The sequence below is a fragment of the Corapipo altera genome, unplaced genomic scaffold (assembly GCF_003945725.1).
Source record: "Corapipo altera isolate COAL_440 unplaced genomic scaffold, ASM394572v1 61, whole genome shotgun sequence".
Lineage (NCBI taxonomy): Eukaryota > Metazoa > Chordata > Aves > Passeriformes > Pipridae > Corapipo > Corapipo altera.
Genome location: NW_020884910.1, coordinates 7,876,348 through 7,899,159, shown reverse-complemented (window position 1 = coordinate 7,899,159; position 22,812 = coordinate 7,876,348). Strand labels below are relative to the sequence as shown.

Below are 22,812 nucleotides of genomic sequence, written 5' to 3'. Positions count from 1 at the left end.
CCCATTCCTTCTAGATGTAAAATATTTTAATTGGCATTGCAGGCAAGATGAGAATAAAAGCAGCTAAGCTGTTCATCCCCTACCTGAGCAAGGATCTCTCATCCCCAGCTGGTGAGCAGATGGAGACAGGGAACCCAGCTGCTCTCCTTTCCTTGCACTATCAATTATTCACGTAGGTTGCAGTGTCCTCCCTCTCCCTCCCTCCCTCCCTTTCTCTTCCGCTGCCCCCACCTGCGGCTGAATGGAGGCTGAGCAGGTCGGTGCTGTCATACTTGAAACTAGAGATCATTGCCGATTGAACAGTCAGCCTGCCGAGCAGCTGTGCTCTTAAGCAGGGAAGATTTGCCCTAGCAGAAGGGGACAGACAGGGGGCAGCTCCAGAGGTGGAGCACGGACCGCTCTGTACTTCAACATCCTGCTCCCTGCACTTCTAATCCCAGACCTGCGGGGATCACCTTTAAAAATGAAAAAGGGGGTGTTTTTTCCACAGAAAAGTACATTTTTCTAGTCCTCTCAAGTATAATGGCAGTTATTTGGTGACGGTGAGCTGGGTCATCAGGATTCATGTGTATAGATCAGAGTAGAAAGGGAAAGTAGAGGACTGGAAAAATCTGAAACCTGCTTACATAGTACTGATTTAGTATCATTGCAAAGGAACTAAGAGGATAAGCTGAGGTGACAGGATGACATGGTACTTTCTGCAAATGCTTTTGGTAATCATAGTCATGAGATTGACCTGTGAGTTGGCATGATTGTTGTGTCACAATTTTTGTAGATTATTAAAGAATTCTTACGTGGTACCAGCCTTAGGCAAAGGTAAAATGGGTTCTGGCAGACTTAGGCCAAGGCTTTTAAAGCATTTTGCCTTTGTAGAGGGCTACTACCTACAACTGGGTGAGTGCTTTAGATCTGCCTAACAGCAAAATTAGGTTCAATTCCCAGGCCAAATTAGCTGCTCTGTTTTGCACTGGAGTAACTCAGCCTCATGCTGGTCCCATAGGTCTGCTGGGGGACCTTCCTGCTAGGTCAACTCAAACATCACAGTAATTTCTTCTGTTAAATCTTCCCATGACCACAGATGTGGCAGAGGCACCACAGAGACAGAAAAAAAAAAAAAAACCAACAAAAAAACAAACAAACAAACAAAAAACCCCAACAATATACTATGGTGCTCAAACAGAAGGTAACCATGGCTTTTCTGCCCTAGGTAACTTTTCCCATCGTTTGAAAAAAATCTGCAGGAATTTTACCATAAGTAATAAAGAGCTTCCTGAAATTACATTAAAAATCAAGTGTCTAATAGAAATTGTGAGTAAGAAAACCAACAACTCTTTTTAAGAGGGCACTGTGATTGTTTTTAATTATCTTGTTTTCAAAACTTCATGGATCAGTCTTTGTCAAGCATTTCTCCACAATTATGAAGGCTGGAAACTCTTTGTTTTAAATAAAGAAAAAGTTAGCACCTTTTTGTTTTTACTTGAGCATAGGAACCATCAAGTACTATAGATGGAAAACCAACAAATTTTCCATGGATTTAGTTTGTGCAGCTGTTTCAGGTCTAAGAACTTTGATTGAATTCTCTGGAGCATTTACAAGACCCTTCTCTTGTGCTGAATCTTCGATGACATTCACTTTGCAAGCTTTCCCTCCTTTGGACCATTTATGGGAAACCTTTTTTCCTGGTTGACCATTTTAATTAATTTGTTAGGAACCTCTTCTCTGATGTAACAGAAAAAAATTCTCTTTGAGGTAATTATCAAAGATATATCAAAGATATAATTATCAAATTATCAGAATATAATTTTAAGGAAATTATCAAATCAATAAATTATCTTTGAGACCTTGATACACTAATTTTGGTAGAATATAACTATTCCAAAGGTTACTAAGGGATAATGGTACACAGATAGACTGTCTAAAATATGGGGTTTTTCCAGAAAAGTCGACTAAGACCAAAGCATGGTAAAACTCAATAAAAGTAAAAAGATCAGCATTGTAAGTATTAGAACAGCTGTCATGTTTGGCTTTCCAGTAAACAAAAAATATCAATACCTGTGCATCTACCTGCAGATATAGGAGCATATATTTTTGCTTTTTTTTCCTGAATATTAGACTCATACTGGACTAATTGTGTGACTATCTTGGCATCTTACAATTTGAAATTAATATTATTCATAACCTGATCAATGCAGTTATAACATCCTGCCATTTATATGTCTTTAAATCACCCTTAGATTATAAACTGACTGAGTCTTCACATATGTCTGTAAAGACTCTAAAAGATACTGTTTCCACATAAATACTAACACTTCACATTTCCTTGAGACCTTTATTTGAAGATCTCACAATACATTACTGATATTCGTTCCCATGCTTACCAGTGTTCCACATAAGGATAAAGTGGCACAGACACACTAACCCTCACTGTCACCCAGGGCCAGCAAAAGGAGATAGAGCTCTCAGTCCATCAGTACAGTTGTATAAACAGCTTGAGATGCCTGCATACCACACTGACACAGGGATAGTCCCACTTGGATCAGCCAGTGGATCCACGCAACATCTTGAATGCTAGTGTTGATGCGATGAAGGGGACTGGGATAAGTGGTCAGGGATGGAAATGGGATATGGCAGGACTACTTTTTTTCGCAAGCAGCAGAATTTTAAACTGGCCCTTGGAAGTGCATCATCATTCTCTCAGCAGAGCCCTTTAATAACAACTTAGTTTATTTTCAAGCTTTGAGCAAAGCTGCCTGCTAGTAGAACTTAATGATGTGTGAAGCATTAATTTATTTGCCTGTCATTACTGTATGAATTGGGGGAGATTTTGACAGTATAACTCTGGATATTTGTTAACAGAAAAAATTCATATGGAAGGAAATTATGGGATTACTTGCTAATTTCAGATGTGACTGGAATGCCCAGCATTTAGAAAAGAGGAAGCAGCTCCTCCACAGAAGTTCTCACTATGGACACAGCAGAAAAACAAGAGATAACATTCAGGTTCCATCAAGGAAAATTTCAGCTATATCTAAGGAAAAACTGGTTCTTCCTATGAGGGTGGTTCAGTGCTGAAAAGTGCCGAGAGAGGCTGAGTAATATCATTCTTGGAGATCTTCAGAAGATATATGGACAAGGCCCTGAGGAACCTGTTCTAGCTTTGAAGTTGTCTGTTTTGTGCACAGTAGTTGACCTAAAAGAGACCTTTCCCTTCTAATTTATTCTATAATTTTATTCACTGCATGTTGGAAAATCCATGGCATGAAATGTTCAAAAGTTCAAAGTTCATAATGTCAGTACAATATGTGAGAGCTTCAAGTTCTGCAGTGTATCAGATCATAATCAAGTTGAAATTTTTCACCAGTGGTTTCCACCCAGAAATCAAGTGCTCTAATCATTCAGCAGGTAAAAATTTTCTTGGCATATGTGAAAGTATTTGGAAAATCAGAGAGTTTGTAGCATCCAGCAAGTCTTGCCCTGGAAGTATATCACAGCTGCTCAATGAGAGGATAACTCAGGTAGATGGAAAACATGAGATGTGAAGACAACTCTCCCAGAGGAAGGCACTGTAACAAGCCTATAGTTTGCAAATAGTAGTGCAGTATCTATATAATAAGAACACCTAAGAGAAAGGTGCTCCTAGGCTCTACGGCACAATTAACTTCATAATTGCCTTTAATTAATAATTTTAACAAAGGAAAACTTTCTTTACACCCTCTCTCAGCCCAGTCCCTCAAAAGCAGTGATACGTGGATATACAAAGCCAGTTCATGTCCGTGAATTACATGTGAAATCAAGGCAGAGAAGTGAAAGGATTGCCAAGGTCATGATAAAACAGATAGATGGACAGAAGAGACAGAAAGGCAGGTTGTTAGACTGGTGAGAGGCTGAAGAGCATATGGGTGAACATATGGGCCTTGCCTGGGTTGGATCAACAGGTTTAACAATTTGCAGTAATGAAATGGTATTCAAATAAGGGTAATAATAGCTGCCTAATCCAAACAAAAAGACAGGGAGCACAGGCAAAGCTTTTTTGCTATGTGTATACCCACAAGTTTCCAAATGGTGCTTGCTGCTAGAAAGACATGCGGATTGGGGAGGAATGGAGGTCAGACCGGGATGCAGTGCAGGTGAAGACAACAGAGGAACACCTGGATGGAAAGGCAATTGGACAAGTAAGTTCCTTTTGCAGAATTAGGGATAAAGTTGCTCTCAATTTCTCTCTGTCCAGATAATCTGAACCAGCTGGGATTATTCCCCACAAACATCTTCTGCAACTGTGAAGGGCAGAGAAGGAGTTAAAGCAGCCCTCAGCTCAAAGGGTGGCAGGAACGGCTCCTGTCAGACCAACCCAACCGGGGAATCCCCGGGGACAGGACACTCAGGCCCCCCTCCACTGGCAGCAGCCCCCTCTTCTGGGAAATGAGAACGATGCGGCGGCCCCTTTAATAATGGGAGCCGGTGCTGATTAGTGTGGACGGCACGATCCACTGCGGAGCGGGACGCCCACAAATAGGCTGCCGTGCCCGGAGCCTGTATGTGAGACCCGACAGGGCTTACACCCCTGGGTCGCTTGTAAATACAGGCGGGGTGGGGGCAGAGGAGTCGTGCTGATAATTTCTTGGACTTGATTAACACCTGAAATATTATGAAATGGTGTACTTCGGTGAAACATTTGTACTTCTGTGAAACGTTTCCGTTTATTTTTTTAATTGAAAGAGGATGCAAGATGATAGCTCGGGAGAAATCTCAGCCCTACTTGCAAAGGTCCCCATTCTAAAAGAAAATGTTCTCGGAGACACCTGCAGTGAAGAGATTTGCTTAAAGTCACAGCCGAAGGGTTTGTAACAACTGGAATTTGATCTGAGATTACCTGAATCAGAGATCAGAGCCTCACTTACAGGAACTGTCTCCTTGCTTCACCTTTCCTTCTTACTGTTTGTCAATAAAAGAAAAGCCTGTGATACAATGCCTTTCTCAATCACGGAAAGAGGAGGACATTGTTACTAACAGGAATCAGGACAGCAAACAAACAACATGCAAACTGTTCACAATTAATTCCTCAACAGAATTTCATCAAAAAGCACCTACAAATTATTCCACAATGACAGGCCACCTGGAAAGCAATAAAGATAGCTGGTTTATGCAAAGCATTAGGAGACAAAATAATGGATCATTTATTTGTTAACCAAAACGGACACGTAGAGAATAAGGAGGGTCCAGTAGTATGTGGACAACAGCCAAGAACAGTCAACACTGACAAATATTTGCCCTATACAATGACTTAAAAAGAATCACTTCATGATATTCAGTAAGAAAGTGTCTACCACATAGGAGCCACACACTAACCCCAAATACCCAGAAAATCTACCAGTGAAGAATGTGGGGAACATTTTGCTTCTGTGAATGGCTAAAACCATGTCCTAATGTGTTTGTACAGTACATATCACAGTAGGATACAGTTTCACATGGCATGTGTGGGCTGTACAGTATAGATACACATATATTTATAAAATACATATATTCTGTTTATCAGCCCTGCAATAAAAACAGAATTTATGGCTTCAAGTTTACTTATTACAAAGAAGTGCTCCCTAAACTTTGTGGAGTAATGTCAGACAACATTTCTCACAAAATAGTGTTTCTACATCAAATTTAAATGAAAAAAAAAATAAGGAAAAATTATTTTGTGGCCAGTTTGTTAAGCACCTCACTGGCCTGGAGAGCACTAAGAGGACAAACAGCACTACCGGAAAATCAGCCTGCATAAAGCACCTTAGTTAGTAAGAATCCAGTAAAATTCCTAGGCTGCAGGGAGCTAAACTGCTACAATTAAAAAAAAAAAAATCCTAATAGATTGCAGTGAAATCAGCTTACTCACTTCCCTGAAATGTGGTGGGGGAGGGAATCAAAAGGGTAAGAGTGAGAAAACACATGGGTTGAGATAAAGACAGTTAATAGGTAAAGAAAAGTCTGCATACACAAGCAAAGCAAAACAAGGAATTCATTCACCACTTTCCATGGGCAAGCAGGTGTTCAGCCATTCCCAGAAGAGCAGGGCTCCATCATGCATTGTGGTTACTTGGGAAAACAAACACCATCACACCGAATGTCCCTCCCTTCCTCCTTCTTCCCCCAGCTTTATATACTAAGCATGACACCAAATGGTGTGGAATATCCCTTTGGCCAGCTGGGCTTAGCTATCCGGGCTGTGTCCACTTCCAGCTCCTTGTGCATCCCCAGTCTCCTTGCTGGTGGTGTGAGGTGAGAAGCCAAAAAGGCCTTGATTCTGTGCACAAAGTACTGCTCAGCAATTGACTAAAACACCTCTAAATTATCAACACTGTTTCTAGCACAAATCCAACCCACAGCCTCATACAAGGTACTTTCAAGAAAATTAATTCTACCAAAACCAGTCAAAACCAGCACAGCATGGGATAAGAAGCATTCAGCCATTCTCAGGCAACAAGTGGTCTTCTATAAATTGCAGACCTGAAATAAAGAATGCCAGCAATGTTTTGGTGACATATAAAACTGAGAATAGAGAAAATCCAGCAATCTTCTAACACCAAGTAGAGCTACACAAACTAAAATGTAATGAAAGGAGGACAAGATGTTTATTTCCTTCTCAAAGAATATTAAGAATTGATAAATATATTGTTATAACTGATGCAAATATATTTGTGGAATGAAAGGCAGAGCTATAATCAATAGTGGGACTTTACCAAAATCAGGAAAGTTAGATTTATTAGGCAGTAAATATTTACACTGCGTTATTTGTGCAACTAACCAGCCCATCTGGCTTGGTGTGAATGGTATGAAGAGAACTCAGAAGGGTCAACAGCTAAACCAGAGACTTTAGGAACAGCAAGAACAATCACTTACTCTCTCATCCTGAAGAGTTTTGCATAGGCATGTCAAATGTGGGGAATCAGCTAATCACAGCCTTGTTTTTTATAATATCAGTATTTCATCTATCACCCCCAAACAGTCATTTCTTTTCCCCTTGACTCATGCAATTATATACATATAGTGTTAAACTGGAGAATATCAGGTTTGATTTCCACCCTTTTCTACGTGTTCTTCAAGCTGTTCCACTTCAGTTGTCTCTTACTGACCTACCACAAAAACATCTTACTATGGCAATTTCTAGCCAAAACTTCTCCATTTAGAGAGCCACAATTAATAAGAAGCCTTGATTTTGTCTTTGTTTTGTTTGGAAACATGTTTACAGTCAGATTGTACACTGCTTGTTTGACCTACCAGTTTCAACACAACTTGTAAGAAAAAATATTTAGCCTGCAAATTCATAAAATATAAAGTAAGAGCATAAAAATAATATCTGAAAAGATCTCTAGAAGTGTTTTAATGAGTCATATTTTGTTCTTTATTACATTAAATATGACATACCTTGCATGGAAATGAACATATTTCTGCCTTCTCCAGCCCCATAATGAAGTGTGTTGATATGGTAGATACTCATGTTGCCAGTTTCATATACTTGACGTTCAGAATTTTAAAAATTATGAGACAAGCTTTACAAAGTTCAGTGTAGCTGGACTGACATGGAAGGACACTTCAAGGTAGGATTGCAAGGGGAAAGCAGCAAGCAGAAGCAAGAGATGCAGAAAGCTGTAGTCCTCAATATAAGCAAACACTTGTCAGGGATTTTGCATAAATAAAGATCAGTGCGTCATTTGGCCTTTACAGTGCTCCTAAGAAATGGTAGAAATTACTTCACATCCATAGATTCTTCATGCTGCTCTGTGAATATCTTTTAAGAACAGCAGGTGAACATAATATTGCCAAGGAAGCAGAGGAGTCAGCTCTTATCATGGAGATGGCCAAATGTACATCCCATAGCAGTGGCTGAAGTAGAAAATTTAGGAAGTCTTGATGACGGTCAAAGTTGTTGCTGAGTAGCTTGATAAGCAGGGGAATCTGAGTATAAGCAGTACCACTATGTACCACAGACTTGGCAACTTCATCAATATTAATGGACGCTTGGAGACTTTTTCAATATTAATCTCAAGCAGGATCTCAAGCAGGTGTAGACCGGAAACTTGTGAGAGATCTGGGTGTCACATACTGCCACAAATTCAAGTGTGAGAAGTAAAGGGTCATGTAACAGTGATTCTGTTACAAAAGACTATTATCCCTTTTTTTTTAATCGAGCGAGATAAAATTTGGAGGAAGAAGGGAGGAACAGAGGAGGCAGTGGACAAGAATATATAGCTCATCAGTAGTTCCAATATATTCAAAGAAGTCTCTTCGACTAGAACTATGATGTCTCATGCAATGACTGTCACTGAGAGCTTTTCAAATAGTAAACACTGTCCCCTGAATCACTCTGACATTTTTCATCAGCAAGGGATTTCACAGAACAGCTTTGTGAATGAGAGGCTGCCAATAGTCTAAACTTGAAAACTCTTCCCAAGAAACAGAGGCACCATTTCATGGATCATCATTGGCATCAGAGTTCAGTCCAACACAGATGGCCATGAACTATGACCACTCTACCCTAAAATTCTCCCTTCAATGGAAATTTTCTCATTTTCACAGAAAGACCATTTGGAACTAGTCAGTACTTTCTCATGGAAGCAGCAGACTTGCACAGTTTTCACCATTAATAAATTCTCAAAGCCATCAGTTCAAATAGATATACAGTTAATTCCATATATTGAGTGTCCTGATTTTTACTTGCCTACAGTGAACAAGAAAGCTATCTCTCAGCAACAGAAGCCTTGATAACACAGAGTTCCCCTTTATAAACAATAGGAGTTGCAGTAATCACCACTGCTGCCGCCTCAGGAGAAAGCAAAAGTGGTGTACTGCTTTCACAGCACTGATTCACAAAGAGTAGGCTGGTCTGGCAGTGATGTGGCACAGTGCTCTTTATGATACTGTCCCTGCAGTTGATGGCTGACCTTGAAAACAGTCATTTCCCTCCACAGGAACAAACATCCAAAACATTGTCACAATGCCATGCTAGAATGTACCAGAATAACAATTCAGATGCCATACAAACTGCAATACTATAAGGCATGACAATGGCACATACCAGAAATGCATTATGATGTGCTCTTGCTAATTTGGCAGTGTCCATTAGGAATGCAAATCCATGCCAGAACTGGACAAAACCTGTATGTGTCTCTAAATAAACTAGCAGCTCGCATGTTGAGGAACCAGGCCAAGATAGAAGCTACGGTCTTTTCAGCTCATGTGACTATTTGCTTTCATAAAATAGCATATTTGCTCTTTCACTGACCCCTGTGAATGTCTGTTTGCAGGGATGTAACTGAAATGTAACACCCATTTTTCCTGAGGCAGAAAAAGGAACCAGATTGAGTTTCCTCTCTCCGAGGTGTGCTGCCTTTATGGCACATAGCTGGAGCAAAGTGTAGTGAAAACTAGTGCTAAAACTAGGCTGAAACAAACGGTATTGTCTTTGAATGGAAGATATCTACTGAAGTAATAAAAAAGGATCCCAGTTATACATATAGTTTTCAGGCAAAAACTATCTTTATTAAAATAGATTTTACTAATTTTTCTTTCTTTTTTTTCTTTTTTTGACTAAGTTATCTCTCTCTGGCCTTCTGTACTTGAATTGTTGTTCTGTGTCTTTGTCACACTTGCTTTAGACTATGGGCACCTTAGACTGAGAATAGGCACCAAGGAGCATGTGGGATTCTGCACTGCGTTTGCTATAAAGCACAACACTTAGAGAGGGGACCAGTACCAATAACAGCAGTGTACTCTTTTTCTCCAAAGCACAGCTCATCAGTAAAATAGTCAAGTGATCTCTTTGCCTGGCAACACCTCCTCCATTCTTCCCCCCTCTATTTACTGAAAGAATCTGAAGAAAGTGCAGCTCTACACAATAGGAATGTAAGAGCACCTCATGGAGAGATGTGGTGGGTCCCACCAGTGACAGCAAACAATGCCAAATTCCTGCTCAGGAATCTGCATTCTGTGACAGGAGCTTCAGCCTCTTTTACTCCTCTCACGCCTATTACACTTTAGTCCACAATTATTTAGTATCACAGCGAGTTGGATAATTGGTGAATTCCAACCCAAGGAGACTATATTTTAATGCTGAGTGGTAATGCCCAAATATTTCAGGTGTGGTTCCCTAGCAGAATTATCTAATGCTGTTGAAATGAAAAGGGCATCCACCTTTCTTCAACACAGGAACGGGCCATGAGGTCTTTTCTCTTCTCCTGTGGCTGTACTGGTACTACCTGCATGTTTTTGTGACTGTTTTACTAACACAAGAGAAAATAGTGCTTTTTTCCTTTTTACTTGTTTGTGTCTTGTTAGCAATTCAGAACATGTCAGAGAGGGTTCCAGTGTATAACAGGTTTGGCAACATAAGCAGCAAGAATATGTCACTAGGACCAGGGAGGAAGATAAGGAACAGAAGTTCTGTGGCAATTACACATTAACTTTTCTCACTGCATCTCCTTTGCCTGAAAACTTTCCTGTTTTAGAATGGTGCAATTATGTCTAGAGAAAAGAATGTTCCATCAAAAAGCAGTTCAGCATCTACAGGTTTTATTTTCTCTTATTTCCAGAGACACCTAGTACAGCCCAGAAGGATAGTAAATGATCTTACTGTGTTCTTTTAACTATTCTCAATTGATTCCTTAATTTCATCTTGCAACTATTTTTTTCTGCTCATTTGGTCTTTCCACACTAGGTATTTCACTTAATTCTTTCACCATATTCTAGCAGTAGGATCTTAACTACTCTTGTTCTTCTTCATCTTCGGTGATCACCACTAGACATCTCCTCCTCTGTCTGATCCACATTAGGAGCTCTAAATTAGCAAAAGAGGAGAGGTCACTGTAGTGTTCCATTTAGTAGCACTGCAGTCACCAGAGTGGATTCCTTCAAAGAACTGTGTACTTCCAATTTACATCCCAAATACAGTAACATCTGATTTTTCATCAGTAGAAGTACTGTGGTGTGCAGAGATTCTACATAAGTGTAGAAAGTCCTCCAACAAAAAGTAAATAATTTAGACCAGGTTGTGCTCTATCATCAAACTAAATCAGATGCACAAAGTTTTACCAATGCTGATGAAACCTCACAATTTGAAAGCCGTTACACTAAAGAGAACTCAGAATAAAAAGATGAAGAAGCTTCTTGCATTTGCTTTCTTGTGTTTTTTTTCAGACAAAAAGCAAAACATGTGATGTAAGTGAATTTAAAAGGTTATAAGAGGAGATAAAAACCCTCATATAGTCTTGGCAAATGCTTGTTACTTGTTCTTCTCCTGGCAGACAAGGAGGTGCTGCTTTGTTAATTTTAAATACATAGGAACTTTAGGTGTGCAGACAGCCCTGGAAACACTTCTCATTTTGAACGTGACTCCTCACTTTCAGCAAAGAGAAATCCATTAGTTCTGCACAACATAACAAGTGTCTCTGACTTGTTCTCTGTAGATTTATGCTTTTCATTTAACCTTCAGACAGCTGAGGAATTAATAGCAGCAGTAGAAGCTCTTCTTGTAATATCAGTCCTGTGACCACATCTCAGCTACTACAGGTAGAAGACAGCCATGCCAAAAAACCCCACCACACAGTGACTACACATATGATAACTTTCAACCATTGTCCTGTAAGAACTGGAATAAGCTGGAAGACAAAAAGAGATTGCCAGTTCCCAAGAAATGTATGAACATTCAGCTATGCAGGTCAAACAACTGGTTTTCTCAAAGTTACACACATTTTTTGAATACTCAAGCATTGGCATTTTGCTTTCTTTGGGGTTTTGCTTTCTCCTGCCTAAGACATTGTACTGACCAGAAACATATAAACCAGAGGTCATGGCTGCCCTGTGGTCTCTGTAGATACAATGCAATGATGCATTTTTCTTAGTCACAAAGGTGACTAAGCAAAACCTAGGAGACAAGAGGAGAGGTAGACAAGACAGGAAAAGTGGTTCAGTAGCCCTTTGTCCCCAGTACTTGCTCAGGTTCTCAGAAATTGCTTCAGGACAAGGTTATGGGGAAGAATAGACTTAGCGATTACCATGAGATTAATCGTGCAGTGGTATGTACGTCACAGGCCCTTGGGAATAAAGCAAGCTTCTCTGCATACCGAGCTGATAAGTGAGCTTACTGTAGGTACTAAGTTAATTAGTAGCAGTCAGGGCAGGAGGCTGAGTAGATAGTGAGATGAAACAGGGGAAAGGTTAAATGCTTCCTAGAGGGGGACAACAAGATACTGGAAGAAACAAAGAAAGATTTAAAAACAAAAAAGGAAATCCATGGTCTTAACTAAAGAGATCTGCTGTTAAATGAAGGTCCCCACAGCATGATTGAACAACAGAACAAAAAGCTTTTCGTAAAAAAAAAAATCTCTTCTGCACATGAAAGGGAGACAGTTTAGGATGGCAGTATAAATGTCCTTGTTTACTCTCCCTGACTTCAACACCTTGTTTAACAAACCCTGCATAGTGATGTCTCAGGCCTTTCCAGAGCCCCTCTGCATTTTCTGAATCTTTTCATCACCAAAGACTTCTTGACCCTGCTGTGTGATCATTTTTTTCTTTGTTATGGATCCCCACACACTGTAACCAATGACAGTCTGAACCAGACTATGGAGACAATCAAAACAGCAGACAGATTAAAATTTCAGAAGTCTTTCAGAAATGCCAAAAGGCCTCATGTAGAACTGTGTTGCTAGAAAACAGATTGCAAAGGTTAGTTCATAGTGGTTCATCCTCTTTTGTATCCTTAGACCCACAAAGCAGTCTAATCACATCCATAAACATGTTCAACTAATGCATTCACAGCTGCATTGTACAGTATTGTTGTTTTATGCATTCAGGTAAATGAATAAAAATAATTCCTAAATATTCAGTACAGTCATCCATGAACTCCAAATTCCTAAATATTCAGTACAGTCATCCATGAACTCCATGTAGGAGTTACTGAACTCTGGACCTCAACAGAAATAAACTGAAATAATACAAGCAACAATTAACGCAGCAAAGACATCTACAATTTCTAGCCTTTTTCATCCTGATATTTCATATCTATGTCTATTAACATTTTTTAAAATGGTGCACCAGTCAAAATTACTATACAGATTTTCAGCAAACCCAACATACTTCTATCTATCCACAAATCAAATACACCCTTTCCAATCACCAGGGTAGTTTTCCACCAAATAATGAAGAATGTTTTCACCTTTCTGACTTTCTCCTAACTTAGCAAAAAGATCTAGCCCCAAAGCAGTGCCTACTCCCCACAGGAGAATGTGCAGACAAGCAAAGTGCCTCAGCTCCCTCCACACAGCAAAAAGAAGCATAAGTACCTTCTGTAGGTACTTACAAGGAGGATTCAACAATGATCAGATTGTTGGGGGATTTTAACAGTAGTCAGTGAATGTACCAGAGCTGGGAGTTGCCTAAAGTCATCAGGCTGAGCTGGAAATCCCTGATCTAACTAACAGGATTTGCTGAGTACAAGATGGGTCTTAGATTCTACACCTTTCTGTGAGACTTACTCCATCAAAGAAGGAAGAATTTCTTTCTACTCCAGTGGTTTGAGCTGACCTGGTCAAATGACAGTCACTGCAGCCCTGGAAATTATCCACTCTTCCTCCCTTTTCCTCCACCACTCTAGCTACACATTCCCAATGCAGAACTAGTGGTTAGATGATACTTTGGAGACTAGATTCCGTGCACTAAATTCACTCTGGAAATATATAAATACTTTCCGACTAGCCAACTTGACTGGGCTGGCTCAGAAAGAGATCAGCTGAGCACTGAATCAAGGTAAGGACAAGAGGAAATTGAGGACAAGCAGGAAGAATAATTTTAATTACCTTCTCAAATCAGTCAGATATAAATCTTTTATCTCTAAGGAATGGTTCTAACAACCACCAGCTACACTGGTTAGAAGGAAGTTGTTGTTAGTACCAACACGTGCAGATTCTACCATGGGTCAGTCATTATTCCTGTGAAGAGAGACTGTGAAAACAGTTTTGTCAAATCTTCCTTAGTAGTCAAGATGTTCTCAACACCAGGCAACCCTGAAATGGAAATTATAGTTTTGATTTAAATGATAGTTTCGCAAAATGACATGCTACACACCAGAATCCTTACTTCCTCCCCTTTACGTGGATATTAAGTCTGCCATCTTCAAGGAATTCTCTTGACAGCAAAGAATGGATAACAATCAGAACTAAAGGTCCTTTATCTGTCAGCAGTCAAAAAAGGCAATTATGAGGAAAAAATATTCAAAACATAAAAATATTGACAAGTCTAGGCTGGAAGGGCAGATTATCTGGTCCAACCCCTTATTCAAAGCTGAGCCTTAGACTCAGCTCTGTCTTGAATATTTCCAGCCAAGAGGATTCCTCCAATTCTGTGGGCAAGTAATTGCATTTTGCTCTTTTCACATTAAAGACTTTTTTTTCTTATATCCACAGGCACTTACCCTATTGCCTCTTGTCCTGTCACCATGTACCCTCATGAAGACTACCTCCCTCCTCTAACTACCTATTACTCTTTAGTAACTACTATAACTACTTACTACTCCATAACCACCTACTACTATTGGAAAACTGTAAGTAGACACTCACCATCTGCCCAAGCCTTCTCTCCTCTAGGCTGTACAAATCCAGCCTCTTAAGTTGTCAAAACTCACCAACCCTCAAAGCATCTTTGTGGCAATTCACCAGACCATATCCAGTTTTTCAGACCATACCCAAACTGGGGGAACCAGAACTGTACACAGTATTACAGGTGTGTCCTAACAAGTGCTGCAGAGAACAATCCCACCCCTTGATCTGTTGACTACACTCTTACTGGTGCAGCCCAGGACACGGTTTGCCTTTATTGCTTCAAGGACACACTGTTGACTCCTGTTGAGCTTCCCATTCATCATGTCCACCAAGGCTATTTCAGCAGAGCTGCATCCCAGTCAGTCAGACCCCAGCCTGTACTGCTGCTTAGGGTTGGTCCATCCCTGCATGACTTTGTATTTATCTTTGTTAAACCTCACGGAATTCTTGTTGGCCCAATGTTACAAACTAAATACTATTAATAAACATTTAGTAGTAGAGCATCTTCCTATTCCAGACACACATGAGCCGCAGCCAGCTCCTGGATGTAATTCATGCCATATTTGAGAATTTCCAGTGTGATAAGTACTGATGAGTTATTACAGGCAGTTTAGAGAAATCTCTGCATCAGTAGCCCTTGTCCTTATGGAATACTTCAACTTCCCAGATATCAACTTGCAATAACAAATTGCTGAGATGAGAAGATCTAGGAAATTCCTGAAGTTTGTAGGAGATAACTTCTTGTCACAGATACTCAGTGAGACACCTAGGAAGGATGCCCTCCTAGACTTGCTATTTGTGAATACTTATGGGAGATGTGATGGTAGGAGGCTGTCTTGACCACAGTGATCATGAAATGGTTGAGTTTAAAATTTTCAGTGATATTTGTTGAAGATGGTCACCTGACTAGTAGGCATGAAGAAAAAGCAGGGGCATTCAAGGTGATTTTTGCCAAGTCTTTAATAATAATGGTGGACTTTGGGCTGCCCAGTCCCCTGAGTTGAAGGACCATGAGTGTGGGAACAGTAACTTTCAGTTTGTGAACACTGAAATTGTAAGGGACCGGCGGTATCACTGAATGTTCACAAGCCAATGGGGCCTGGTGGGTTTCAGCCCAGAGACATGAAGGAGCCAGGGGATGTTATGGCAGAACCTCTCTTGATCATCTGCCAAAGGTCTTGGGAGTCTGGGTAGGTCCCTTCTGACTGGAAGCTAGCCAGTGTTATTCCAATCCTCAAGAAAGGTGTGAGGGAAGACCGGGGGAACTACAGACATGTTAGTCTAACCTCAATACCTAGAAAAATTATGGAGCATATCATACTGGGTACTACTGAAGGGCACTTCAAGACCAGTGCAATCATCTGTCACAGTCAACACGGTTTCACAAAGGGAAGAAAGTCCTGTTTAGTCAATTTGATATCCTTTTACTATAACGTCACCTGCCTAGTGGATGAAAGGAAGGCAGTGGATGTAGATTTTCTGAATTTTAGTAAGTTTATTAATACTGTCACTTCTGGACACTTCCTTCTGGATGGAAGTTTTCCAGCTGTGGGATGAGTGGTTTCATTGTGCACTGGGTGAAGAACCCTCAAAAGGGTGTAGTGAACGGGGCTACATCTGGTTGGTGACTGGTCACCAGAGGTGTTCCTTAGGACTCAATTCTAGGGCCACTTCTGTGCAATAGGACAGGACTATTTTGCAGGTAATATACAACTGCTGAGATGAGCAGATCTAGAGGACAAGAGCAGGTCTGAGGGACAAGAGGCCCTGCAGAGGGATCTAGCCAGATTGAAGCATTAGGCAATCATTCATGGTGTGAAATTAAACAAGTCAAATGCTAGATTCTGCATCTGAGATGGAGTAACACCAAGCACAAGTATAAACTGGGAGAGGAGTGGCTGGAGAGCATCCTGCAGAGCGGGCCCTGGGGATGTTGGTGGGCAGCAGCTCAGTGTGAGTCAGCAGTGTGTGCTTGGGCAGCCTCGAGGGCAAACCATGTCCTGGGGAGCACCAAAAACGGCATCATCAGCCCCTCAGAGGGAGAGGATCATCGCACTGTGCTCGCATTGGTGTGGCCTCACACGGACTCCTGGGTGCAGTTCTGAGCCCCACCATTTCAGAGGGGTGTGAAGGTCCTTGAATGTGCCCAGAGGAGCACAAAAAAGCTGGTGGAAGGGTTGGAAGGCATATGTTGTGAGGAGCAGCTGAGGACTTTGGGCTTGTCTGGTTTGGAGAAAGGGAGGCTGAGGGGAAACCCCCTTGCTCTCTGCAGCTTCCCTAGGAGGGGAAGAGTAGAGGGAGGTGCTGATCTCATCTTCCTGGAATCCAGTGAATGGACGCGTGAGAATGGCTCAAAGCTGCGTCAAGGGACATTAGGAAACATTTCTTTACCGAGAGAGTGGCCAGACACTGGAACAGGCTTCCTACAGAGGGGGTCAATCAATGCCCCAAGCCTGTCAGTGTTTAAGAGGCATTTGGACAATACCCTTAAAGCCAAAACGCTTTAACTTTTGGTCAGCCCTGAAGCAGTCAGGGAGTTGGGCTAAGTTCAGGTCCCTTCCAACTGAAATTATTCTATTCTATTCTATTCTATTCTATTCTATTCTATTCTATTCTATTCTATTCTAATTTTCAGACACACACTAAAGGTTCAGATAACAGAAGTAATTCAGTACCTGTTCTCTTGCTTATCTTTCCCAGATACATTAGGGAGTAAAAAGGTTTTTAACTCAGCCCTCTGTGATATAATAACCCATTGCCCCTTTTTTTCCCCCCCTTTTGTTTGTAAAATCAAAGAGGACATAAAACAACATTTGACAAAAAGCACTTGATCAGGATAGAAAAATGTATAGTTTTACATTTTACAGAACTTGTAAATAGTTTTATGTGTGGGCCATGTGATGTGGGCTGGGCAGGCAGTTGTTCCTGCTTTGTGAGGCAGAGTTCAAGATTCCTTTGCTACGCAGGGAAAAAAAAACCAGAATTTTCAGGGCAGTTTCTCCCACTAAAGTAAAGCAGACCAAACAGATACGACACAGGTGAGCACTCCCCCACTGCTCACTCCGCCTTCTTTCCTAATGAGTTTCCTGCTTTTGTGGGACAGACGGAGAAGAGCTGCAAAAGAGTAGAAGGTATGTGATCGTCTAGAAATTGCTTTGGATTCAGAACCTGGAAAAAGGAGATTCTACTTTCCCATGCAAAACTCATACAATGGGATCTTCTCGATGTTTGGTACCTTCCCATGTTCAGTGATTTCCAACTTTTATTTTCAAAAGAAATCTTCATTGTTTCCCTACAAGAAAACTCGAAAGGACGAAGGGAGAGTTCTAACTGGTGTCCTATTCTTGGGTCAGAACGGGAAGCAGCAGCGCACATTTCTCCTTGTGATGAAGAGAGAAGTTAAACCATGACTGCTCCTGCCTACCGAGACCTCTTTCTGGTAAGTGTATGCTGAAAAAGAATGTGTTTCTTTTGAATATATACATTTAACTACTTTTGCTGTAACAAGGGGACACATTTAGTGTGCAAAAGTGTACATGTTACACAATGTAACATGGAACTATATAAAACTGTATATTTGTTTGGAGATGCATATTCATAAAAAACATGCTCCTTGTGTCATGCTTTTTTCCTTCAAAGGGGTCTTCATCAAAACAGGGGGATACACGTAGGTTAGCAGAACACATGTAAGACAACTCCTTAATTATGGTATTCTTGAATACCACAGGTCCCTAGTATTCATTCTATATTGACTGCACATAGTGAAAGTGCTGTCTCTTTCACTGAGATGGGGTTTGGAATGCAGGACAGAAAGGGCTCTTGTGTTTGAGAATGGTGCAAAAATAAGCACATCAACAGAGAAAGAACTGAGGATATAGGCAAATATTCAAACTATGCCTACACTTTGCAAAAACACACGTACCCTAGCTATATCCAGAACCTAAAGTAACATTATTGCTATAATGCTACACTGAAGTTAGATTCTCAATTTAGTGGGGCAGACAGGCCCATTAAATCAGACTGCTTTTCTTCCGGGATCTGAATGAATATTTGAATGTTCATTATGCAACATACAAATGTCCCAGAATTAACCCTTAAAGTTATTCTGTGTTTCACTTTCATAGTAACCTCAAATCTGCATCCCAGACTGCTCTATGAAGCCAGATCTTCTTAGATATGCCTGGCAATAAGTGCTCAGGGTCTATTTATGCATTTTGTGTCTTCCAACTGTGTGTCCAAGTATTCCTATTATTCAATATGCATTCACACAGGAAATTCTAGTACATTTACATTGGTGTGCCTTTATGAGGATTTCACAGACTTATTATGTATGTGCATAGTTCATGTTCTCATGATGTCCTTTGCTCTGGTATGTATGTTCTTACTTTGGTCATGAAACTTATAATGTGTTTATATTCTTATGTTTCATGTTGAAAAAACTGTTCCATCTTCCACAGATGTCTGTCCCTTTAACTGCTCATCTGTTCTCAACTACCTGCTACCACCATCTATACTACCATGTGGTTAGAGACACGCTGGAAGAACATCCGCCAAACCCTGCTGCTTCTTTTCACTGCTGCTCTTCTCATTGGTGTCACCATGCTGGCCATTTCATCTAATATCAACCCAGTAGGCTATTTCTTTCTAGGGGTAGGGGGAGTGTGCCTGGTCGGCTATTTGCTGAGTGTGTTTGTTGAGTGTTACCTGAGGAATCAACACCGACATGACGCAAATGAAATACCTCCAAACAGTCAAAGCCAAGCAGGGTAAGCAGCAACCTGGTTATTGCTCTTTAACCCTCTCACCTCCGTCATGGACATTTTACACACTGTTTTGCTGCCCTTCCCCTGGGGCAACAAACACAGACTCCGTTCCCAAAGACAAAAGTTGTTTTCAGGTTGTTTTCCTTCATTCTTCAGGTGGAGGTTGCAAATATCTATGCCACGCATCTCCTGTATCTTGTACAATACGTATTTTCTTCCCCCCGGAAACTGATTCACTAAAAATTTCCAAGGTTGAACAGATCCAGGCCCAGTTTTATTTTACTTTGAGTAATCAAGGCTTGCCAAACAATGACTCAGACAAGGAAAAAGAAAAAATGCTGAAGCAATACTGAATCTTATTTGGGTTTAGTTCTATAAAACTTATCTCTGGAGCAACTGTTCCTTGGCAAACTTTTTAAAAGAAACCTGTATTGGATCTGTTTCCAGTCTTAAAATCCCAATTTGACACTAATAATCCTGATTTTGAGAGGCTTTGAATACTTTTTTTTGGCTTCATGTACATTTGCAGGTTCTCAGTATCACCTAATTTAACTCTTGTTTGCCTACTATAGTTGACAAGTTTTACTTTATTTGTATCTTTGCTTCCTTGTATAATCCAGGTAATCATTTTCCACATCCGTAAATGACTTAACACTCTCAAATACAGGACCTGTGGGAGGAGAAAAAATGTTACTATGTGTTTATTTTTAGAAAGACTGAAAAAAAAAAGACTATATTGGGCTCTGCTATCTTGGGGGCATACTAGAAGAAAATTAGTATCTTTTATTTGAAAGTATGACCTGAAAAGGAAAATGTTCCCAAAGTAGCATTTTTTCTTTGCAGATAATTCTTCTCAACACAGAACAATTAGTCCTTGTTTAAATGAAATGAAAATACTAATTTTCTTCAGTTCTTAAAAATAGATGGACACTGAGCTAATGTATTAAAAAAGCAAGGTCCTGTTTTATTCCAAGAAATAATCAGTAGTTAACAATTCTTCGTAACAAATTTTAACTGGTAGGAGATTTTAACTGAGGGACATCAAGCTAAGCCTGGTACACAGAACTGAACAGTGGGGGTCGCTTCACTTACTCTGGGGAGTGTGGGAAAATGGTCAGATGAGCCATTCTCTGCACCAGTAAGCAAGACATTAAGTTGGCTGGACAAGTGAGCTGATCCAGGGGCAGAATAGCCCATACAGCAATACCACGTGAGATACCCTGTCTCAGTCTCATCTATTTGTTGATTGTAGCATGGTCCCTATAGTACATAATCTGTGCTATCTGCCTCTGCATAAACTAAGCAGTAAAATAACCGATGTAACTGGCTTTCCTCTCTTGCACAAGGGTGAATGCTGCCTATGAAGCGCCCACCTATGAGGAGGTGATGACCATGTCATCTCCAGCAATATGGACGATTACATCCAACCCAGGCCCAGTGCCCTCGCCATTGAGCGAGCCTCCTCCTTACAGCGTCGTTATCGAATCCTCTGGCCAACAAGAGATTACAGTGGAGGCTCTCCGGGTGTCAGTGCCACCAGACACGAGGCCCACCTCTGAGACAGACATGGGCTCCAGGATACAGCTGCAGCTGGTGTTGCCCCCAAGACCGCAGCGGTTTGTTTCAGACATCCATGAGGAGAGAGATATTGAAGACAGGTTTGAACCACTAGAACCACTCACTCCACCACCTGCTTATGAGAGTGCCATCAGTGATGAGGTCTTTGAAGATGCTTGCCAGCCCTCTGCATTATGATTACTTTCACCTTCCATGAATACAGAACCAAACCCTTACCCTAATACAGAATGCTCCTAGAAAGAAGGTGAAAGGGCTGAGATTTTTCATACATTTTTAAACTGTAAAAGTTTGTCTCACCATTCTTTGAAACAGAGTTGAACTACAAACACAACTTCTGATGTCACTAGAATCTTTTTGCACAAAATATAAATTGATGCAATACCACAATGCTTCGACTTGGCAGATACATAAAACCACTGTGAGGAAAGTTGTGTTATATACAGCAACATTCTCAATCTGAAGATACACCTTTATGGGGGAAAAGAGCAAATCATGAGAACAGACAAGGTTATCAAAGGACCTCTGAAGAAGGACTGTAAGATGCAGCCAAAAGAATCTGCCTGGGAAAGGGGAGGAATAGAAACAGCACTAAGCACGTTCTGCCTGTGCATTACAAACAGCAATATTGCTGAGAGCTGTGCAGTCATCAGCCACATGGAAATCCTTACAGAGAGACCTGCACTTCCCGTAGTTGCTGTTTTGCGGCAACAAAAATTTATGGTTTGCGCTGTTTGTCACTGCCCCTCTGCCACACCTGTGCCACATCCTCAGCTGTGCTGCACTGGAGCATGATGGAGGGGAGGGTGGCTGTCTGCATCTGGAAGCTGGTACCACCTAATGTGTGTCACTTAAGGTTAAAAAGCTGATGGCAAGCATGGCACCATGAACTGACTTCTGTTCTTCACAAGGTTCTCATCCCACACAGCCAGTAGTGTACAAGAGGGGGATAATTTTTCCTCCTGTAAGAGAGGCTGGCAGTGGGATATACACACATATAAGCATCCTCTGCCTAGATCAGTAGTCTTGATGGCTCTACAGCAGGGTGTGTGTCTCTGCTGTAATGCAGCCCCTAACAGATGGCTCGAGATACTTTATTGTCATCATGGCAAGGACTTGCACGGAAATTTCTGTAACCATGCTGTACTCAGAGGCTTCTCTCTGGACTCTGGGAAGGTCCAGTCTGTCTGCCAAGGCCAGAGCACCTGAGAATAATAGTCCCAAGGCACAAGTGGTCTTCATCATGACGGCTCTAGGCTGGAGCCAGGTGTTAGCTCTCACTGATCAGTGGTAATGTGCAGTCTCTTAAAATGGGTGAGTTAAACTGATAGCCTCTGCAGTGTCAAAGTGGTCTACATCACAGACTATGCAAGGAGACATTCACATCTGGTGAATGTCCAAATTAAAAAATAAAAATAAAAATGGTCGTCCGAATCTCCTATGAAGGAGAGCAGCAATCCTCACAGCCTTGCTTGTATGACTGCATCATCTTGAATTCCTATGAGGAACCATCAAACCACAGCTAGAAGCAAACTATTTCTTATAGTTTGATTCTTCATAGTTCAAAGAAAAAAAAGGACCCTTTATGTTGTTTGTAAATAAACAGGACTGCATTAAAAATTCCTGGTGGCATCATTTATATTTCCTCCCAAAACAACCACTCCACAAAGCTGTGCTTTTGGCTCACATTCTGCTTATCTGATAATCTTGGCTCAGAAAAAGGAGAAGGGTTCCACTTCTGAATGTACAGCTACATCACTTTAATATCACTAGTGATGAAGGAGGTATGATACTTCTATCATAGAAGTATTGTGAGAGACAAATTTGCTGATAGAGGCAATGTGATTTCTTTAAAGCCAATCACTACTTGCATTTCCCTCCTCTAACTGCAAACAGAA

General features: G+C 40.9%; 2 protein-coding genes across 5 annotated transcripts in view; one reads left to right on the top strand and one right to left on the bottom strand.

Moving 5' to 3' along the window:
• The window catches only part of LOC113951876 (rap1 GTPase-activating protein 1-like), a 45,616-nt gene extending 45,286 nt beyond the window's left edge, over positions 1-330 (bottom strand). For 2 of the 3 annotated variants that reach the window (XM_027653433.1, XM_027653440.1), the window contains exon 1: positions 84-211. The gene's annotated coding sequence lies outside the window, so the exon portion shown is untranslated. Of the gene's footprint in view, positions 1-83; positions 212-231 lie in introns of those variants that run through there. The other variant, XM_027653434.1, reaches the window with a different exon arrangement.
• Positions 331-17,576: 17,246 nt separating this feature from the next.
• TMEM139 (transmembrane protein 139) lies at positions 17,577-22,524 on the top strand. Of its 2 annotated transcripts, XM_027653463.1 has the most exons (4): positions 17,577-17,707; positions 17,930-18,015; positions 19,034-19,342; positions 20,686-22,524. In XM_027653463.1, the coding sequence occupies exons 3-4, from the start codon at positions 19,095-19,097 to the stop codon at positions 21,092-21,094; spliced, it is 657 nt and encodes a 218-aa protein (XP_027509264.1). In that variant the 5' UTR covers positions 17,577-17,707; positions 17,930-18,015; positions 19,034-19,094; the 3' UTR covers positions 21,095-22,524. The 2 variants fall into 2 exon arrangements, with proteins under 2 accessions (XP_027509264.1, XP_027509263.1); XM_027653462.1 differs by having other exon boundaries at positions 17,577-18,015.
• Positions 22,525-22,812: the final 288 nt, after the last annotated feature.